The 19,514-nt window shown below is 38.8% G+C and overlaps 1 protein-coding gene across 21 annotated transcripts in view; it reads right to left on the reverse strand.

Moving 5' to 3' along the window:
• LOC106090695 (protein phosphatase 1 regulatory subunit 12B) overlaps window positions 1-18,025 on the reverse strand; it is a 225,032-nt gene extending 207,007 nt beyond the window's left edge. For 15 of the 21 annotated variants that reach the window (XM_059363347.1, XM_059363315.1, XM_059363278.1 and 12 more), the window contains exons 1-2: window positions 17,656-18,025; window positions 10,544-11,267 (exon numbers count right to left, since the gene is read on the reverse strand). In XM_059363347.1, the coding sequence (XP_059219330.1) occupies window positions 10,544-10,798 (255 nt within the window). In that variant the 5' untranslated portion in view covers window positions 10,799-11,267; window positions 17,656-18,025. Of the gene's footprint in view, window positions 1-10,543; window positions 11,268-13,270; window positions 13,606-17,655 lie in introns of those variants that run through there. The other 6 variants (XM_059362793.1, XM_059362737.1, XM_059362706.1 and 3 more) reach the window with 6 other exon arrangements.
• Between the last annotated feature and the right edge of the window lie 1,489 nt (window positions 18,026-19,514).

Below are 19,514 nucleotides of genomic sequence, written 5' to 3' on the forward strand. Positions count from 1 at the left end.
TTGGTGTAATAGATCGCGATTTCGTCTAGCACCACAACGAGAGTCATCGGTAGGGTCCATCAAACTGGAAACATGTTTTTTCTCATCTCCGAATCACTGAAAAGGCATGTTAGAAGACATGCCGCTTTATCTTCACGGACATTTCCCGCCACCCCTTGATGACCCCGTACAAAACAAAACTTGATAGAATTTTCCTTGAAACAATAGCCACCAGTCCATATGATTCGTAAACTCCAAAAAATACATGTGTGTGAAGATAAATTCCGAATTTAACTAGCAGAGACACAAACCGCTTTGTTAACAGAGTGCGAGAGAGAGTAACAGAAGTATTAACAGAGATCCACTGAGGGGTTAGCAGAGCTCTGTAAATACTTAACAGAACCAAAAAACAAGAGAAATTAATTAAATTTCTTACTTTTTATCAACTTTTGCAAATATTTGTAAAAAAAAATAAAACCATAACAAAATTTGGAGTAAAATATCAATGCTTTGAATCAAAAACACCAAATTAAAAATATCTATTACCGTAGTACTGAGAAAAATGAAAAATTTATAAAACAAAATATTCTGGGCAGGATTATGACCAATGGTCCTGGAGGACATCTAAGAATTCTACAAGGTACTACCATACATCGTTGGAAAGGTGACGATGTGTGCTTTCCAAAACATGTCCTTATTCGAAAATCGAACAGTTGGTTTTTTCAAATTCCTGTCTTTTTTAAAAAAATTCTCGAAAAAAAATCGGGACAGGATAATGGCCAATGCTCCTGGAGGACATCTAAGAATTCTACAAGGTACTACCATACATCGTTGGAAAGGTGACGATGTGTGCTTTCCAAAACATTCCCTTATTCGAAAATCGAGCAGTTGATTTTTTCAAATTCCTGTCTTTTTTAAAAAAATTCTCGAAAAAAAATCGGGACAGGATAATGGCCAATGCTCCTGGAGGACATCTAAGAATTCTACAAGGTACTACCATACATCGTTGGAAAGGTGACGATGTGTGCTTTCCAAAACATGTCCTTATTCGAAAATCGAACAGTTGGTTTTTTCAAATTCCTGTCTTTTTTAAAAAAATTCTCAAAAAAATAGTGTAAAGGATTATGGCCAACGCTCCTGGAGGACATCTAAGAATTCTACAAGGTACTACCGTACATCGTTGGAAAGGTGACGATGTGTGCTTTCCAAAACATGTCGTTATTCGAAAATCGAGCAGTTGGTTTTTTCAAATTCCTGTCTTTTTTAAAAAAATTCTCAAAAAAATTCTGGAAAGGATTATAGCAAACGCTCCTGGAGGACATCTAAGAATTCTACAAGGTACTACCATACATCGTTGGAAAGGTGACGATGTGTGCTTTCCAAAACATGTCGTTATTCGAAAATCGAGCAGTTGGTTTTTTCAAATTCCTGTCTTTTTTAAAAAAATTCTGGAAAAAAAATTTTGACAGGATTATGACCAACGCTCCTGGAGGACATCTAAGAATTCTACAAGGTACTACCATACATCGTTGGAAAGGTGACGATGTGTGCTTTCCAAAACATGCCCTTATTCGAAAATCGAGCAGTTGGTTTTTTCAAATTCCTGTCTTTTTTAAAAAAATTCTCGAAAAAAATCTGGACAGGATTATGGCCAACGCTCCTGGAGGACATCTAAGAATTCTACAAGGTACTACCATACATCGTTGGAAAGGTGACGATGTGTGCTTTCCAAAACATATCCTTATTCGAAAATCGAACAGTTGGTTTTTTCAAATTCCTGTCTTTTTTAAAAAAATTCTCAAAAAAATTCTGGAAAGGATTATGGCCAACGCTCCTGGAGGACGTCTAAGAATTCTACAAGGTACAACCATACATCGTTGGAAAGGTGACGATGTGTGCTTTCCAAAACATGTCTTTATTTGAAAATCGAGCAGTTGGTTTTTTCAAATTCCTGTCTTTTTTAAAAAAATTCTCAAAAAAATTCTGGAAAGGATTATAGCCAACGCTCCTGGAGGACATCTAAGAATTCTACAAGGTACTACCATACATCGTTGGAAAGGTGACGATGTGTGCTTTCCAAAACATGTCGTTATTCGAAAATCGAGCAGTTGGTTTTTTCAAATTCCTGTCTTTTTTAAAAAAATTCTGGAAAAAAAATTTTGACAGTATTATGACCAACGCTCCTGGAGGACATCTAAGAATTCTACAAGGTACTACCATACATCGTTGGAAAGGTGACGATGTGTGCTTTCCAAAACATGCCCTTATTCGAAAATCGAGCAGTTGGTTTTTTCAAATTCCTGTCTTTTTTAAAAGAATTCTCGAAAAAAATCTGGACAGGATTATGGCCAACGCTCCTGGAGGACATCTAAGAATTCTACAAGGTACTACCATACATCGTTGGAAAGGTGACGATGTGTGCTTTCCAAAACATATCCTTATTCGAAAATCGAACAGTTGGTTTTTTCAAATTCCTGTCTTTTTTAAAAAAATTCTCAAAAAAATTCTGGAAAGGATTATGGCCAACGCTCCTGGAGGACATCTAAGAATTCTACAAGGTACAACCATACATCGTTGGAAAGGTGACGATGTGTGCTTTCCAAAACATGTCTTTATTTGAAAATCGAGCAGTTGGTTTTTTCAAATTCCTGTCTTTTTTAAAAAAAATTCTGGAAAACAATCGGGACAGGATAATAGCCAATGCTCCTGGAGGACATCTAAGAATTCTATAAGGTACTACCATACATCGTTGGAAAGGTGACGATGTGTGCTTTCCAAAACATGTCCTTATTCGAAAATCGAGCAGTTGGTTTTTTCAAATTCCTGTCTTTTTAAAAAAAATTCTCAAAAAAATTCTGGAAAGGATTATGGCCAACGCTCCTGGAGGACATCTAAGAATTCTACAAGGTACTACCATACATCGTTGGAAAGGTGACGATGTGTGCTTTCCAAAACATGTCCTTATTCGAAAATCGAGCAGTTGGTTTTTTCAAATTCCTGTCTTTTTTAAAAAAATTCTCAAAAAAATTCTGGAAAGGATTATAGCCAACGCTCCTGGAGGACATCTTAGAATTCTACAAGGTACTACCATACATCGTTGGAAAGGTGACGATGTGTGCTTTCCAAAACATGTCGTTATTCGAAAATCGAGCAGTTGGTTTTTTCAAATTCCTGTCTTTTTTTGAGAAAGAATGTAGTTGTCTAGACGTTCTGTTGTGTACTCTATGTCGCTCTTTTCAGTTACAAACATTGAATGTTAGAGCTTTCTGTAAAAATGTTAATTACATGTAATCATATACATGGGAATGTATACTTTTCAACTCTATAAAATAACTCATAAGTTATCCCATAGAGGTCGCTTGTGTTATTAGCGTACTCGCATATTGCGTCTGCGCTGTTTACTTATTCCACTTCTGTTACAAGCTTTTTTGAACTTTTGAACATAGTGTGAGGTGTCTATACTTTACTTTGAATGAATAGACTTACTAACGAGCAACGCTTGCAAATCATTGAATTTTATTACCAAAATCAGTGTTCGGTTCGAAATGTGTTCATTCACCGTTCAGCGATGAGGCTCATTTCTGGTTGAATGGCTACGTAAATAAGCAAAATTGCCGCATTTGGAGTGAAGAGCAACCAGAAGCCGTTCAAGAACTGCCCATGCATCCCGAAAAATGCACTGTTTGGTGTGGTTTGTACGCTGGTGGAATCATTGGACCGTATTTTTTCAAAGATGCTGTTGGACGCAACGTTACGGTGAATGAACACATTTCGAACCGAACACTGATTTTGGTAATAAAATTCAATGATTTCCAAGCGTTGCTCGTTAGTAAGTCTATTCATGATGAAATGTCAAAGCATACTGAGCATCTTTCTCTTTGACACCATGTCTGAAATCCCACGTGATCTGTCAAATAAATGAAAATCCTAACCTCAAAAAAATCACCCTTTATATTCTTGATCGTCGCGACATTTTATGTCGATTTAGCCATATCCGTCCGTCTGTCTATCGAAAGCACGCTAACTTCCGAAGGAGTAAAGCTAGCCGCATGAAATTTTGCACAAATACTTTTTATTAGTGTAGGTCGGTTGGTATTGTAAATGGGCCACATTGGTCCATGCTTTGATACAGCTGCCATATAAACCTATCTTGGGTCTTGACTTCTTGAGCCTCTAGAGTGCGCAATGCTTATCCTCTTTGAATGAATTTTTGCACGAAGTATTTTATTATGATATCCAACAACTGTGCCAAGTATGGTTCAAATCGGTTCATAACCTGATATAGCTGCCATATAAACAGATATGGGGACTTGACTTCTTGAGTTTCTATATGACGCAATACCTATCCGATTTGGCTGAAATTTTGCAAGACGTATTTTATTCTTACTTTCAACATCTGTGTCAAATAAGGTTCAAATCGGTTCATAACCTGATATAGCTGCCATATAAACAAATCTGGGATCTTGACTTCTTGAGCCTCTAGAGGTCGCAATTATTATCCGATTTGCCTGAAATTTTGTACGACGGATTCTCTCATGACCATCAACATACTTGTTTTGCCTAAGAAGAGATGCCGCAAAAAGAACTCGACAAATGAGATCCATGGTGGAGGGTATCCAAAGTTCGGCCCGGCCGAACTTAACGCCTTTTTACTTGTTATTTTTTCTAACAGCTCTTACGTTGCACAGGATTAACGCATGTCGCAGTTCAAAGAAGCTAATGGTGCTTCATTTCGATGAATAAACTGTACCATCCGTATAGCCATAAAGCAGCTTTTGCAATTGGAAAGCTGCAAGAGAAATTTGCTACGCTCCAACATTTCCCCATGTTCTGCACTGACAGATCAGAGAGAGAGAGAGAGAGAAAGAGTTGTTTTGATCGAACGATCGCCAATAAACATTTAGCAGACAGAGAGTAATTTTGCACTCTCACTCACGACCAATGGTCTTGCTTACATTGCATCTACTACAGTTAGAGAATTATTTCAAACTCTGAATGAACAATTGTACTCACGCACAAATAGTCAAAAAGCAGTGCCAATGCCTGTTATAGACTATGACAGCGGTGGGCCCAATTATTTGGCTATGTTTGCGTGAGTACAATTGTTTTGTCTACATGCGAAATAAAATTGCAAATTGCCTAACCTGCAATATTATTCACCGAATGTTCTTGGTTTGTTTTAATTTCTGCTTGTGGAAAGAGAGCTCGCTCGTAACAAAAAAAAAACTTCTCTGCTGAGAGAAAAACCACAGGGTACTGATTGGCCCTCGCTGGCCTAGACCAGGCATGGGCAAAGGAACTCTTTTGAGCATTTGCACTTAGCAGCTTATTCTCTCTTTATACACGTTGAAATAGAAACAAACTACGTACATTATTAATTACTGATCAGGCAACATAAACACAAATAACGACGAATGAATGAAAACTCAATTTGTTCCTTACCCGACATCTTTTGGAGATGCTTAATTTGGAAGCAAACACATTCATGTTCAAATTGTAATGAAACACTTGCTCAATAAGTATCTATCAATAGAAAGGCTCTCATCATTAAAGCCACAAGTTCAACCCAAAAAAAACTCATTTGAAATTAATTGTAAAAAAATAACTATTTTCGAACCATTTTGTCATTGTAATTTTATTTCGCGTGTAGAGCAAAACAATTGTACTCACGAACACAGTCAAAAATATGTGTCCATGCCTGGCATAGATAAAGTAAAGTATAGACACCTCACACTATATTCAAAAAAGCTTGGAACAGAAGTGGAAAAAGTAAACGGCGCAGACGCAATATGCGAGTACGTTAATAACACAAGCGACCTCTATGGGAAAACTTATGAACTATTTTATAGAGTTGAAAAGTATACATTCCCATGTATATGATTACATGTAATTAACATTTTTACAGAAAGCTCTAACATTCAATGTTTGTAACTGAAAAGAGCGACATAGAGTACACAACAGAATGGCTAGACAACCACATTCTCTCTCAAAAAAATTTTTTTTCGATACATTTTCAAAAAGGGCAGGAGTATGAAAAAACTGCTCGATTTTCGATTAACGACATGTTTTGGAAAGCACACATCGTGCCCTTTCCAACGATGAATGGTAGTACCTTGTAGAATTCTTAGATGTCCTCCAGGAGCGTTGGCCATAATCCTGTCCAGATTTTTTTTCGAGAAATTCTTTAAAAAAGACAGGAATTTGAAAAAACCAACTGCTCGATTTTCGAATAACGACAGGTTTTGGAAGCACACATCGTCACCTTTCCAACGATGTATGGTAGTACCTTGTAGAATTCTTAGATGTCCTCCAGGACCATTGGTCATAATCCTGCCCAGAATATTTTTTTTATAAATTTTTCATTTTTCTCAGTACTACGGTAATAGATATTTTTAATTTGGTGTTTTTGATTCAAAGCATTGATATTTTACTCCAAATTTTGTTATGGTTTTATTTTTTTTTACAAATATTTGTAAAAATTGATAAAAAGTAAGAAATTTAATTAATTTCTCTTGTTTTTTGTTTCTGTTAAGTATTTACAGAGCTCTGCTAACCCCTCAGTGGATCTCTGTTAATACTTCTGTTACTCTCTCTTGCACTCTGTTAACAAAGCGGTTTGTGTCTCTGCTAGTTAAATTCGGAATTTATCTTCACACACATAAAAAATACTCTAAAGACCCCTGCCACGGTGCCCAATACCTACCAGGGTCGGTCCATCTACAAGGGTTTCCTTTTATATTTCGGGATTAGAGAACACAAAAACAAATATTAACCATCGAAAATCGCATTATTTTTTTTTTTTCAAAATATTCCCCATTAAGATCTATACACTTTTACATGCGTTTGAACCAATTGTCGAACCACTTTTGCCACTCTGATTGAGGTATCTCCAAAACATGTATTCTGAACGCATCAACCTCTTCTTCAGGTGTCGAAAAACGTTTTACTTACGGGAATAAAAAGAAGTCATTCGGTGCCAGGTCAGAATTATATCACGGACGTCTCATCAAATCGATGCTTTGAGTGCTCAAAAATGCAGTTGTTTCTTTCGATCAATCGACACGAGCCTTTTTTTGAGCGATTGACAAATTGTGTGAGATCTAACGCGAACAAATTTTTTGATTAAAATGTTCATGCAATATTGAATGCCTAAGGTTGTCTCAATCTCACAATAGCACCAATGGTTTTTGGAACAACTGATTTAGGAAGACTTTCAGGAAATTCGTCTTGAAGTGAACTACGATCTCGGTTAAATTCACTATACCATCGATAAACACTAGTCCTTGATGAAGCTTCGTCGCCAAAAACTGAATCTTACTGCGCTCGTATGTCAAAACGTTTGTGTACGGATAACATCAAAAATGTCAAGCTTTACCATAGAGCTGCCAGTTGGCAGATTGCAACACAAGGATTGTCCAACCCCGAAATATAAAACGCAACCCTCGTATGTTTACCGAATGTTCAAAATAGGCAAGGGTACCTCAAGCCCAACTTTGCCTCTACGGGAGAGGGTCCAAAGCGAACATTATGATACGGAGGGAGATGCTCTCTATACCCTTTAAATAATCTCATCCCAATATGGCCCAATGCCTAAGCTTCCAGCAGCACCTGATTATCCCCGTATATTGTCGAAGTCTTACCAGACTGTCGCTCTTGCCTCGAATCGTCTCAATAAAGACCCATGACCTATCCAACCCGAAGCTAAGCACTTCCTCCGGTCCGATAATGAACTGCAAATACGTATACGTAAATAGTTCGAAAACGCCTTGCAACAAGTCTCAACCTTATATCATCCCATGTCATAGTCTTCAGCGCCCATCTAACTCAGGTTAATCTGACCCGAACGTCTCTTTTGACATGAATAGCCCGCGCATTTTTAAAAATCGCGAAGACATATGTAAATGCCAAATGCAAATTCATCTAACAAGTCAAAAGTAGAAACAATGTCCTAAAGTCACGAGATAGCTGTGAAGCCCACACAGGATGGTGAGCACCATATATGAGCTTAATTCTATGTGGTGCTGTCAGAAGAAGCTTAGCTGCGTGCTACCAGGCACGTCCACGGGTTGCGATTAGTAGAATGCTTCATACGGAGTAGCTGCAACGGCAGTCGCGGATAATCAGCGGTATGAAGAGGAGAGTCTCAGTGAGAGACGGGGCGACACCGGCTCTTGCTCGGTTTGACAAGACGAGTTATTGGCGCCTTTAAATAACTAATGACCACCCTGTTTCATACGGAGTAGCTGCAACGGCAGTCGCGGATAATCAGCGGTATCAAGAGGAGAGTCTCAGTGAGAGACGGGGCGACACCGGCTCTTGCTCGGTTTGACAAGGCGAGTTATTGGCGCCTTTAAATAACTAATGACCACCCTGTTTACGCGGCGATCGGTCCTTTGAATCGGAGCGAGCTTACACACCTACAGGAGCTTGACGAGGATCGCCAACTCCACATGAAAATGTGGCTTTAACAACAACAAAGAAACCTTGTTTACCACGTACAAAGCAATTGTAGTCTGTGGTAAGCTATGCAGCGCCAGTGTGGTCTCGTAAGCTCTCTGACACGCATTGGAATAATATTCAGATCTCTCAGAATGCCGCCTTCAAACTGCGACGGGCTGTCTCCTCAGTTTTCACGTGGACCACCTCCATCAGGAGACAAAGAACCTACCCGTGTAAAAACATAACTACATGCTGTCTAAGCAACACTTTCTGCGCTGCTATCGCAGTGTTAATCCAAATTATCAACTTGTGGATAGGTGTCCACCGGCCAGAAGCCTTAAGGTAGATTTACATGATCTAGAGCGTGATGTCCAGCGCTACATGAGAGAACCTCTATATCAAACTGCATATCAAGTGGGTCAAAACAACATTCACGCAGACACGGTAGCAGATGCGGTGAATAGCTATGGGGTGAGTGTGGTCCTTGGAGAACGACCTCCTCCAATCGCGGCAAGCCAGTATAGTTCTGGCTCAATTACGATGCAGCCGCCTCAATTCCTTGAGAGCAAGAAGTGATGCCAACGTGCAGTATTGTGACCTGGGACCACTCGTCACCTGTTAAACTGTGCAGCCCAATCCCATGGCAGCCGGTTGTACGTACCGGATTGACCTGATGAAGTCCTTCATCGCCAAGAGCTGCAGTCTCAGTGTACAAAACACTGCTACAACAACAACAACTGCCCAACCAGACTCACTCGTCGGATAGAATGTTCCCTCTAGACGCACCCCATCTTAGTCGCAGAATTCCTAGATAAGAATCAGGCAGACGAAAGATAGAACACAACACACTGCTACAGCAGCAACAACAACCACACAGGCTGGAACATTAAGGTCCGATCTGTGTGATGTTCATTGCTGTCACAAGAAGCGGTTGCGGGGAGTGGAATGCTACATACAGAGTAGCTGCAACGGCAGCCGCGGACAATCAGCGGTATCGAGTGAAGAGTCTCTGTATGAGACCGGGCCGCACCGATTCTAGCACAAATACTGGCTGCCTATGATGCTCGATATGAAAAGGCGAGTTATTGGCACCTTAAATAACCAATGACCTACTTATTCCTGCGGCGATCGGTCAATTGGACCGGAACAAGCTTGCTCACTTACAAGAGCTTGACGATATAAGTATCAGACTGTATGGGAACGCAACAGGCAACGACCTAGCACAAATTGAAGCAGCGACGGATGCCGCAAAAGCCCAATTGCCAATATCTTTATTATGTGAAATTTCGGCGGCGTCGTGTACAAGGAAAATAATGTTGATGTAGGCGGGACTGAGATGGATACGGACACGTTAATATGACAACTGCATGCTTTGCAAGGTAGTAGTGCAAAAAGGGACGATGGAGCACAACTGTATATGTATCTTGCCACTCGTCTATTTCTACATAGGAACTGCACACACAACAAGACAGTATTGAACGAACTGCAAAGTCTCCAGGAGACAATTTTAAGCCTTTCAAGGGGACGATTGCATAACACAGTGGATATTTTAGCGGAACATTATAAGTGTTCCTTGGTCTAAAGTGGCTGCACAAAATAGAACATCCGCTAACGTACAAGTGACTAAATGATTGACGTACGAGTCACCAGGTGACCCACGCTACAAACTCAATGAACTTTAGGGACCCTGTGTGCATTGAGGACGAACAAACCCATTATTTAATAAAAAAAAAGCTATTCCCATAAACCTTCCACTAAAAAGCTGTGTTTACGCTTTTAGCTCACTTTTATAGGAAAGTTGGAGCAGAGTTTTGCAATGCTTAAATTTCCTCACAAATATCAATCGATACAATTTTCTTTACAGTAGCTTCTGCAGTATACTGAACTAATTTTGACAAGAAAATTGCCCTTGTCCCTACATGGACATGGACGATTTCCTTATGGTCAAATACACTCTAATAAATTTAAATAATTTATAGACAAACCTCGAGCTTGATTATTCATGACATGCTAGAGTAATTTATAAAACACAAAGTTGGAAAAAAAACAAAAATCAATCCCTTGAGTATCTTAAAAAAAGATTTAAACAATAAAAGCAAAATGCTGTTGCAATTTTTGAACTTACCTGATGGAGAGCAGTCAAACCATCAACATTGGCGGTATTTATATCAGCACCCTGTTCAAGCAATTTCAATACTTCATCTTTATCGCCGGCCAAGCAGGCGGCCAAGAATATACATCCCGAAGAGAACTTTATGCGGCTGCCACGTTCGGGCCGTGGCACTGGGGGTTGTTGATTTGTATCCGATTCTTCCCAACGTTTTAGTTGTTCGGCACGTTTGTTAACGGCCGAATTATTGCGTATGTCTAAAGATGTCATCTTGGATCTGTTCTAACAAAGCGATGGTGATGATGATGATGAATGTCTATGACGAAAATTTTGATGATAATGACGGCTGGCTGACGTAGTTGTTCTTATTTTTAGTCGCTTTTATTGTGTATTGCTGCTGCTGTTGTTGTTGTTAATTGGTTAGTCGATCGTTTGGTAGTTCTTGCAGGGCTGTCTTCTGCCAGCTGTTGACAGCGACGCTGGTGTCTTAGACAATTTAATACAATCACTTTTATGACCGTGGTGGGTGGCAGGCAGGCTAACAGGCACTACGTCATGTAACAACACTTGGTGTGTATGAAAGATTTCTTGTTTTTGATTTTCGCAAATCAAATTCTATGTTAACGTAATAGGGTATTATTGAGCCTTTTCTTATTAAAATTTTACTTTCAATTTCTTTTTGTTTTTTGTATTGCTTTTGCTATGGGCAGGCTTTGAAGTTATTATTTGTCTTCTTACACTGTGAAGGTTTTAAACGAGGATAGAGGAGAATAATTTTAGATAAATTTTGATTATGAAATTTATGGCAGATCTCTTCTGCAACATTAAGATTTCGCTCACTCACTAACACACACTCATTCACATATACATACATACATATATATTTTTATTCACGTAGCCTTTATAATTTTGACAATTTCTTCCTCTGTCTGTTTGCGAGTGTAGATTTTAAATATTATTTCTTTTTTTATTTGTTTATTTTCATATATTTTCCTTTTTGGTCCGATTCGTTCATTGCTAGTAGCCGAGAGAACCAAAGAACTATAAAGAGCGTGTGATTTCAACATTCAGGGTTGCCAAGGGTAGAAATTTTACGATATTAATTTCATATTTTATTGCCGATTTCACGATTTTCGTTACGGGTGTAGTTGTTATTTGGACCTATTTACAAGGGGCATTTTATTGTCCCTCCTATGGGCGAACACCATAAATAGTCTACTAAGGACCCCAATCCCATGCCGGTTGTACGTACCGGATTGACCCGATGGAGTTCTCCATTGGCAAGGGCTGCCGTCTCAGCAAACAACAGACTGCTACAACACACACTAAGGACCCTGGCTGAGGGTTTTGAGCCCGTCTGCAAATGCAAATTTGACCATGAACATTCCACTAAGGAACTGGGGCAAACTTCTCACATATCACATTAGTTCTGTCCAATTTAAATTTTAAGTTCAATGATAAGGGGCCTCCTTTTTATAGCCGAGTCCGAACGGCGTGCTGCAGTGAGAAGCCTGTTTGGGAAGTATTTTAACATGGCAAAGTACCTCACAAATGTTTCCAGTGCACTATGATAAACACCGATGAAATTTGCCCACAAACATTCCATTAAGAAAAAAGGGGCAAACATCTCTCAATGATAAGTGACAACTTTCTTATAGCAGAGTCCAAACGGCGTGCTGCAAGGCACCTCTTTGAGGGAGAAGTTTTTATCTGACTGCTATGTTATGTAAACATTAGGAGGGAATAACCACAGCTGGAAATTTTTCTGTCATTCTCAGCAGGATTCGAATCCACAAGTTCACCATAATAGGCGGACATGCTAACCTCTGGGCCGCTGTGGCCTTCGTTTACACTTCTAAGGGATAGGAGTGCTAATCTGACATGCATATATGCCGATAGTGTCTTGGAGAAGGCATGCAACTGGCCTACGGCTGGGAGTGTAAATGAAAGTCGAAGATGGGCCAATTTTAAGAGTTCGTTTCCACGATATCCGACAAGGTCAAATACTTGGAAGCGATCTTGGATGGGTAATTTAACTATAAGTACATTTCTACATTTAACTACATTAACTACATTTTCAAAATATGCCTTTACTAGAAGTACGTTACATAACCATCAATCCCATGGCAGCCGGTTGTACGTACCGGATTGACCCGATGAAGTCCTTCATCGGCAAGGGCTGCCGCCTCAGTGTACAACACACTGCTACAACAACAACAACAACATAACCATAATTCCGAATTCAACGAACAGTGTAAATGGGGTTTAAAATTTTCATCGGCACTTTCTGTTAAATTTGAACAAAAACCAAACAAGGCAACCCTAAGAACATTCGATTGTTTTGCTTTCCCATTTATTTTCACTGTGCTTGTAGCTCGTTAATAGATAACATTTCGACAAATCACTCTCTCACTCTCTCTCTCTCATACATTAAATTTTTCTCTTTTTAAATTATTTCTATCAATTCTTTGCACTTTTTAATCCGTTTTTGGTATTGATCTCCCCAATGTTGGTGTATTTTCATTTTTAATACAACCCCTTACACTGCACTTTTTTACATTTAAGTGACGAGTACAATGAAAAACAGGGATTTTATAATTATGAATTTTAATTGGCTAGCGAAAAACACTCTATTCAACTTCAAAAGGTAGTTAAAAGACCAAATTTCGTTTAATCTTTGAAATAGGTCTAGCAAACCCTAGAAGAAATCCAATAATTTGTTATTTTTGCAATTTTTCTTACGCTTGAAAATTCAATTTCCATTAAATGTCTACTCCTTGCGATCAAGGCTATCAACGCATTCTTGTTCTAACCGACGATAAACATAAAACAAAGCGAAAGCCCAAAATTCTTCCAACGAAAACAAAAAATTTATACAAAACGAAATTGTTAACTAAACGAATGGTGGCGGCGCGCGCAACAGCCTGCCCTCTTTTGCAATGGAACGCGGCGATAACGTACGTGCTATGCTTTGCGGCTATGGCTGTTGTAGACTGACTGGGCTGGCGGGCTGTGTGTGTAGCCAGCCAGCCCTGTTTGCTGTTGGAATTGATCTAAAAAGCGCAATTTTCCTCCCCCCCGTCGTAGATAAAATACGTACGCACATGAATGTGTGCAAACAGCTCACAACGAAAGTATTTCGATCTCTCGAGAACTACTAGCAATCTCTCTCGCTCAACTGTTCTAGGTTTTTGATTTTCAACTCTTCTCTCCCATCTTTCAGTATACCATGATGATCAGAAACAGCAGTATCGCCCAACCAACACATCAGAACAACACAACATTTCATAACAATAGAGGCGCAAGAAAAGAATCCTCCTAAACAAGAAAACAAAAAGCGCACAGCGACCCAGAAAGAAACCAAAGCAAAATCCAAACAAAACGGGGAGTAGCTAAATAGGGATCGGACTTTGTAAAGAAGATGGAACAAACAGGAATGCAAATGAAACTTAAGAAACAAGCAAGACCAACTAAACGCAATATGTATGAAAAAAACATAATCACAAATAATAGATGAGAGCGAGCGAGTTGTATGAATTGTTGTCGAGCCATTGTTGCTGTTATTTGCTCGAGTGGACGAAAGGTCGGACGGACATTGTTGAACGGGTAGTCTATGAAATTTAATTCAAATTTTTTAACATGATCGATAACACACATAACAGCCGCTAAAGTATGTGCAAAAATTTTTGTTGGTTAATAGTGGCAAGCATTGGGGTTCTTAGAATGTGTCGTTGCGAATAGGGATATGGGGTGAGATTTTGGACGTGAATGCAATTGAAGTTCAATACACTAATTGAGAATAACAATGATTGGAAGTTCTGAGATTTGTAGAATAAAACATTTTGAAACCGTCTTAACGATAGCATATGGTATAATCAAATCCAACTTAACCAATGGTGCGAATTCGATCTTACGCATTTGGGATTTTTTGGCCTTCGTGTTCCGAGGCTGTCTTTTCAATAACCGCTTCCTGTAGAGATGTGTGAATGAAAATCTGAAATCTGACTCTCGAAATTTACGTTACAAATTTTCAATGTCTGCACAGACCATCATCTTTTCTTGAGCTTTGTTATAGCTGTTTGTAGTGTATCATCCTTTTGAACCCAACAGAGTTCTGTTATGAATTCAGATGTAGGAAATTTGCGACTAAGTTGGGGTGCGTCCAGAGGGATCTAATCCCAAGTCGAGTAGGATTGGCGCCACACAGGTGGCGTGCGTGGCAAATTATGGATAGTAGCTCTTTAGACAAAGCCATGGCAGCCGGTTGTACGTACCGGATTGACCCGATGGAATCCTTCATCGGCAAGGGCTGCCGCCTCGGTGTACAACACACTGCTGCAACAACAACAACTAGCTCTTGGGGAGTTGAGGCAGTTGCATCTGCTTCTTCAAATGCCATTGATGGCGTTCGATCCCCCAGAAATGCATTCACTAGGTAGATATTCACCGCTTCTACTACCATGTCTGGGTAATTGCATTCTAGAAACGCCTAAATCAATGCATGATCTAGAGGTTTTGTCATGTAGCCCGGAACCTCTAAATATAATTCTCTGGACGAATGCCTCTCCTCCTTAACCAGTCACTTTTGTGTTGTTCAATATATAGGCATTTAAATAACCGTGCACATCTCCTCGTATCAGTCGCTATTACGTCGACAAAAGTGATTGAGGTTCTATCATCCCTCTTGCAGGCGTACAAAAGGAATTTAAGAGTAGAACACTGGACGCCAGTGCGGCGCCTAAATCATATTGCTTCGAGTGCCTTATCCATAAATTCCCCTTATGTTCGTTAACCACCCTATTGATTTCCAATTTCGGTTCCCTGGTTTTGTGGTCAGTAGGATCGGCGCAGCGAATCCCAAAATGTTTGTCTGTGTTGACTGCTGGCTGCCTGGTATTCGACCGGCTGCTGTGTTAATGATGTCTCCAAATTTCTTTTCAGCAATACATACATATTAAGGAGGTTGAAGCACCCAGAAGCGACAATTGGTATATTCTCTGAAGCCATCCTAATCGGATTTCTTTTGATTAATATACGTCCGGTGACATTATGAAATCGAATGATTGGTCAAGGGTGTAAATTGTGGAAAGGCGGTCCGATTCCGATGAAGTGATGACACGTCATTTACCAGAAAAGGTGATACAATAGAGATATTTGGCGAGTTGCTGCATTTAACCATAGTTCAAGTGAAGCTGTCAATCTGCTCTGCCAAACCCTTGCTCCTATGGTCGTTACCTTGGCAATAATGGCATAAAGCATGGTGCACATCAAAGTTGCCTAGTATAAGCGATTATGGCGAGACAACAGGCTTCTGATGTTATAATCTTGGTGACTACTAACCGGAAGTACATACACGTTGTAAAGCTCTATTTCGGCAGAGTCGAACCTGATTACTTTCCCCATACATTTCATGTGGAATCGCCAGCGCCAGGCGTATGCGAATGGTGTATCACGAAAGCCAGTCCCCTGCCTCCATTCCGAGTGTTAGCCTTATGATGCACATTGTAACCGTGCATATTATTACCGCACGGGAAAAGTCAAGAGGGTTGTATAATCCGTCGACAAAGAAGCCGAAGTGTAGCTGAGGGCTACCGGACACGTCCACAGGTTGCGGATAGTAGAATACTCCATACGGGTAAGCTGCAACGGCAGATGTGGATAACGACTGATTTCCCGTTATGACGTCAAGCCAGAACTCGAACGAAAATGCCACGAAAATGCAGCGATTACGGTACATAGTCGCCTGCCATGAGGATTTCATATTACCAACCTTAATTTGGTTAACAAATGTAAGTGAAATGAGGAGTGTCTTGAAATTAATTAGTGAATAAAAGTTCTAAAGAAAATCCGTTATTTTTTTTTTTTTTTTTTACTTTAATGGAGAAATGGCAGAGTACGATCTATATGCCAGCTTGTACTTCCGAAGTTGGTGTCACCACCAACTGTAAACTAAAACACATGTAATAAAATTACAGAATTAAAAACAATGTACAATTATAACTGCACTGAGTATAAAGATGACTAAGTACCGAATCCCGAAGCGTCCACTTCAGACGAATTCTAATTGCAAAGTGAGAAAATGTCGAGAATTGAATTTATTTCGCAATTGTTAACTTCGGAAAACAAGTATTTATTTATTGAATGCTGTTTTATCTTTGGTCTGTATTACATTATGTTAATATCAGTGTTGTTAGACGGTAAACCGAAATATGGCAAAAATCTTTTATATCAGCGATATAACATACTAAATCCGTTGCTGACAAAAATAAACACATGGTCACCCTATAATATTTGACTTACTCCAATAGGAACCAGCGTTGCAATTTATATTTTTGTTTATTTTTTAATTGCAATAAATTAAGCCTTAGTGAAACCCTTCAACATTTTCTTTTTAAAATCTCGGAAAATTTATTGATTTATGTTTTGGTTGTCAATCCCTGCATCGAACACATGCACATGCAGTTGACATAAAATTAACAACCGCCCCTCTCTCAAAAGCGTATCGACAACAAAAGAAACCGAACAGAGGAAATACTATTTAAGATAAGCTCCGATAAAATGTACGCACAAAAAGGATCTTATGAAATCGCAAAGCAGATAGGTTTTTAATTACGTAGATCCCATGATTGCGCAAGCTGGATAATTTGTAAAACTTGTGTAAAATTTCAATTTAAGAAGGACGTAGTTATTTTATTGCCTTTGAGCTAAAGATAATTATTTGTTTAAGAGATTTTGTAAGCACACAACTAACTGACACATTACATTACACACCAACAGAAAGCAACCGAAGTTCATCGTCATCGATAAAAAAACGATATTTTCTTTATTTATGTTGGCCTATATAGTTCCCGTTGTATATTGTCTAAAGAAGGTTCTTGGCTAGCTTGTGGTGGGGAGCAGAAAATGGAAAAGGCTGGGGCACACAACACCAAGTGTGTATTTGCATTCTACTCATTCTTTTCTTTTTTTATTGTTGCTATGATTTTTCCCAATTTCTTTCGTTGAACAGACACACACACACATACACTCGCAACATTCCATATTAATTTTCCACAATTTTTCATTAGACTTTCAGGGCTTTATGTTAAATAATTGTGCACTCTTTTGTAGCGGTTTTATTTTCTTACTTTTGCGTAATATAATCACATTTTTGGCACAAAAAGAAATTAATTTCTATTGTAAGATTTCGATTCTCTAGACAATTATTTCTTTTTCACATACAAACATACACTCAATACACCGCATACGCACAAATACAGAGAAATTTTTCTTCGTCTTCGTTAACTAGAAGTAATAATTTTTACTGCTATTTTAGTATTTAATGCACTTGAAATTTTTGCTTCACTGTAGACATAAAGATTTGGTCTCGCTGATTTCGCACTTTCCCAAAAGTATTTTGTTATAATAATCGCGCTATCGATTTATATCATTTATTTTTCGAGGAAAAATAACGCATAAATATCTCTTGACTGTTGCGCTAGAGATCCAAGTCCCGAGAAAATTGACAACGGCATCAACATCATTTACGATAAAGCATTACGCCTTCAGCAGTTCTGTCATTGGACTTTGTAGTGTGTGAGATTCTTAACAGAGCCTTCACATGCTATGATGTATTTGGCAAGAAAATTATAAATATGCGCAAATAGTTGAATCAACTTGCAGTCAATAAAAAAACATGAAGAATAAACTGGATCATGGCGAAACAATTAAAGGTGGTACAACAACATTTGTACAACAATCATATTCTCGCAACAACAGAATAAAGCAGACGAAAGATAGAACACAACACATTGCTACAATAACAACAACTGCCAAAACGCATTATAAAAAAATGGTGACGAAGAAAATGCGATCACAATCCATAGAAGTGGTACTGAGTTCTATGAGTAAAGTAGCAGCGGCATATCGCTGCGTCAGTATAAATTTCGCTTCCACTAATTGGCAATGTAATTAAATGCTCACGAAATCGGCACAAATCAACTCGGCTTTAACGCTGTTGTCGTTGTTGTGCGAGTCATTGGTAGACCTTTGTAATAGATTCCGTCCGATTTTGCAGTTATTATTCCGAAATCCGACTCTATTCTTTAAAGAACACAAATAAAAGTAACACCACAACACACAACGGCTGCGACGCAGAGTTGATTGGTGCCCTTTTCGTGAGCAAAAATTACATTTGCAATTAATTGAAGTGAAATTTATATTGACGCAGCGACAAGTCGCTACTATTTTTCTCATAAAACTCAGAACCACTTACACGGAATGTGTTCGCCTTTTTATCGTCAACATTGTTTTTAAGTACTAGTTTTAGTGTAGTACTGTCTTCACTCGCAGCGAAAATGCGTATTAAATTATTGAGAAATCCCAGAACACAAACTAAAGTCCACCAACCAAAGAGCATGAGCAGAGAATATGCCAGAAAGAAGATGACACCAAAAAAGAATGCTAACAAAAACCTGACATCTGAACCGGCCAACTGTTAACAGCTGTTCGCGTGAGACCACCTTTTTAAATCTGCCTTGGGTGCGATGTGAGGATGACGTAGGGGGTTGTTTTTTACACTGGTGAGAAAAAAAATTTGCTGTGCCAATAGACTATTTTTTCTAGCACTAACAAATTTTGACGTTTGTCAAAAATCAAGAGTAATAATACAGGAAAAATCCAGAATAATAATAATTATTTGCGTAATGAATATTTCAATTACTGCTAGCAGTTACATATATTGCAAATGCCAACGTTGCAATATGGAGATACTATGTGTTTTGCTATGGAAATGAGGAAAGCACGGCGAGTAAGACAAGTAATGTGATATTAAAGGCATCTGTATTAATTATTTCCCAATTTTAGCACCTTCTTCACGAACCATTACTTCACGAAAAATTAATGCAAATTTGCTTCTATTTTTTTCTATTGTTTCCATGAAAATGATGAACGAAACTCATGCCAAGTTAACAAAACATTGGAAAATCACTAAACGGCGGCGCTATCA

This window comes from Stomoxys calcitrans, chromosome 1 (assembly GCF_963082655.1).
Source record: "Stomoxys calcitrans chromosome 1, idStoCalc2.1, whole genome shotgun sequence".
In the NCBI taxonomy this organism is placed as follows: Eukaryota; Metazoa; Arthropoda; class Insecta; order Diptera; family Muscidae; genus Stomoxys; species Stomoxys calcitrans.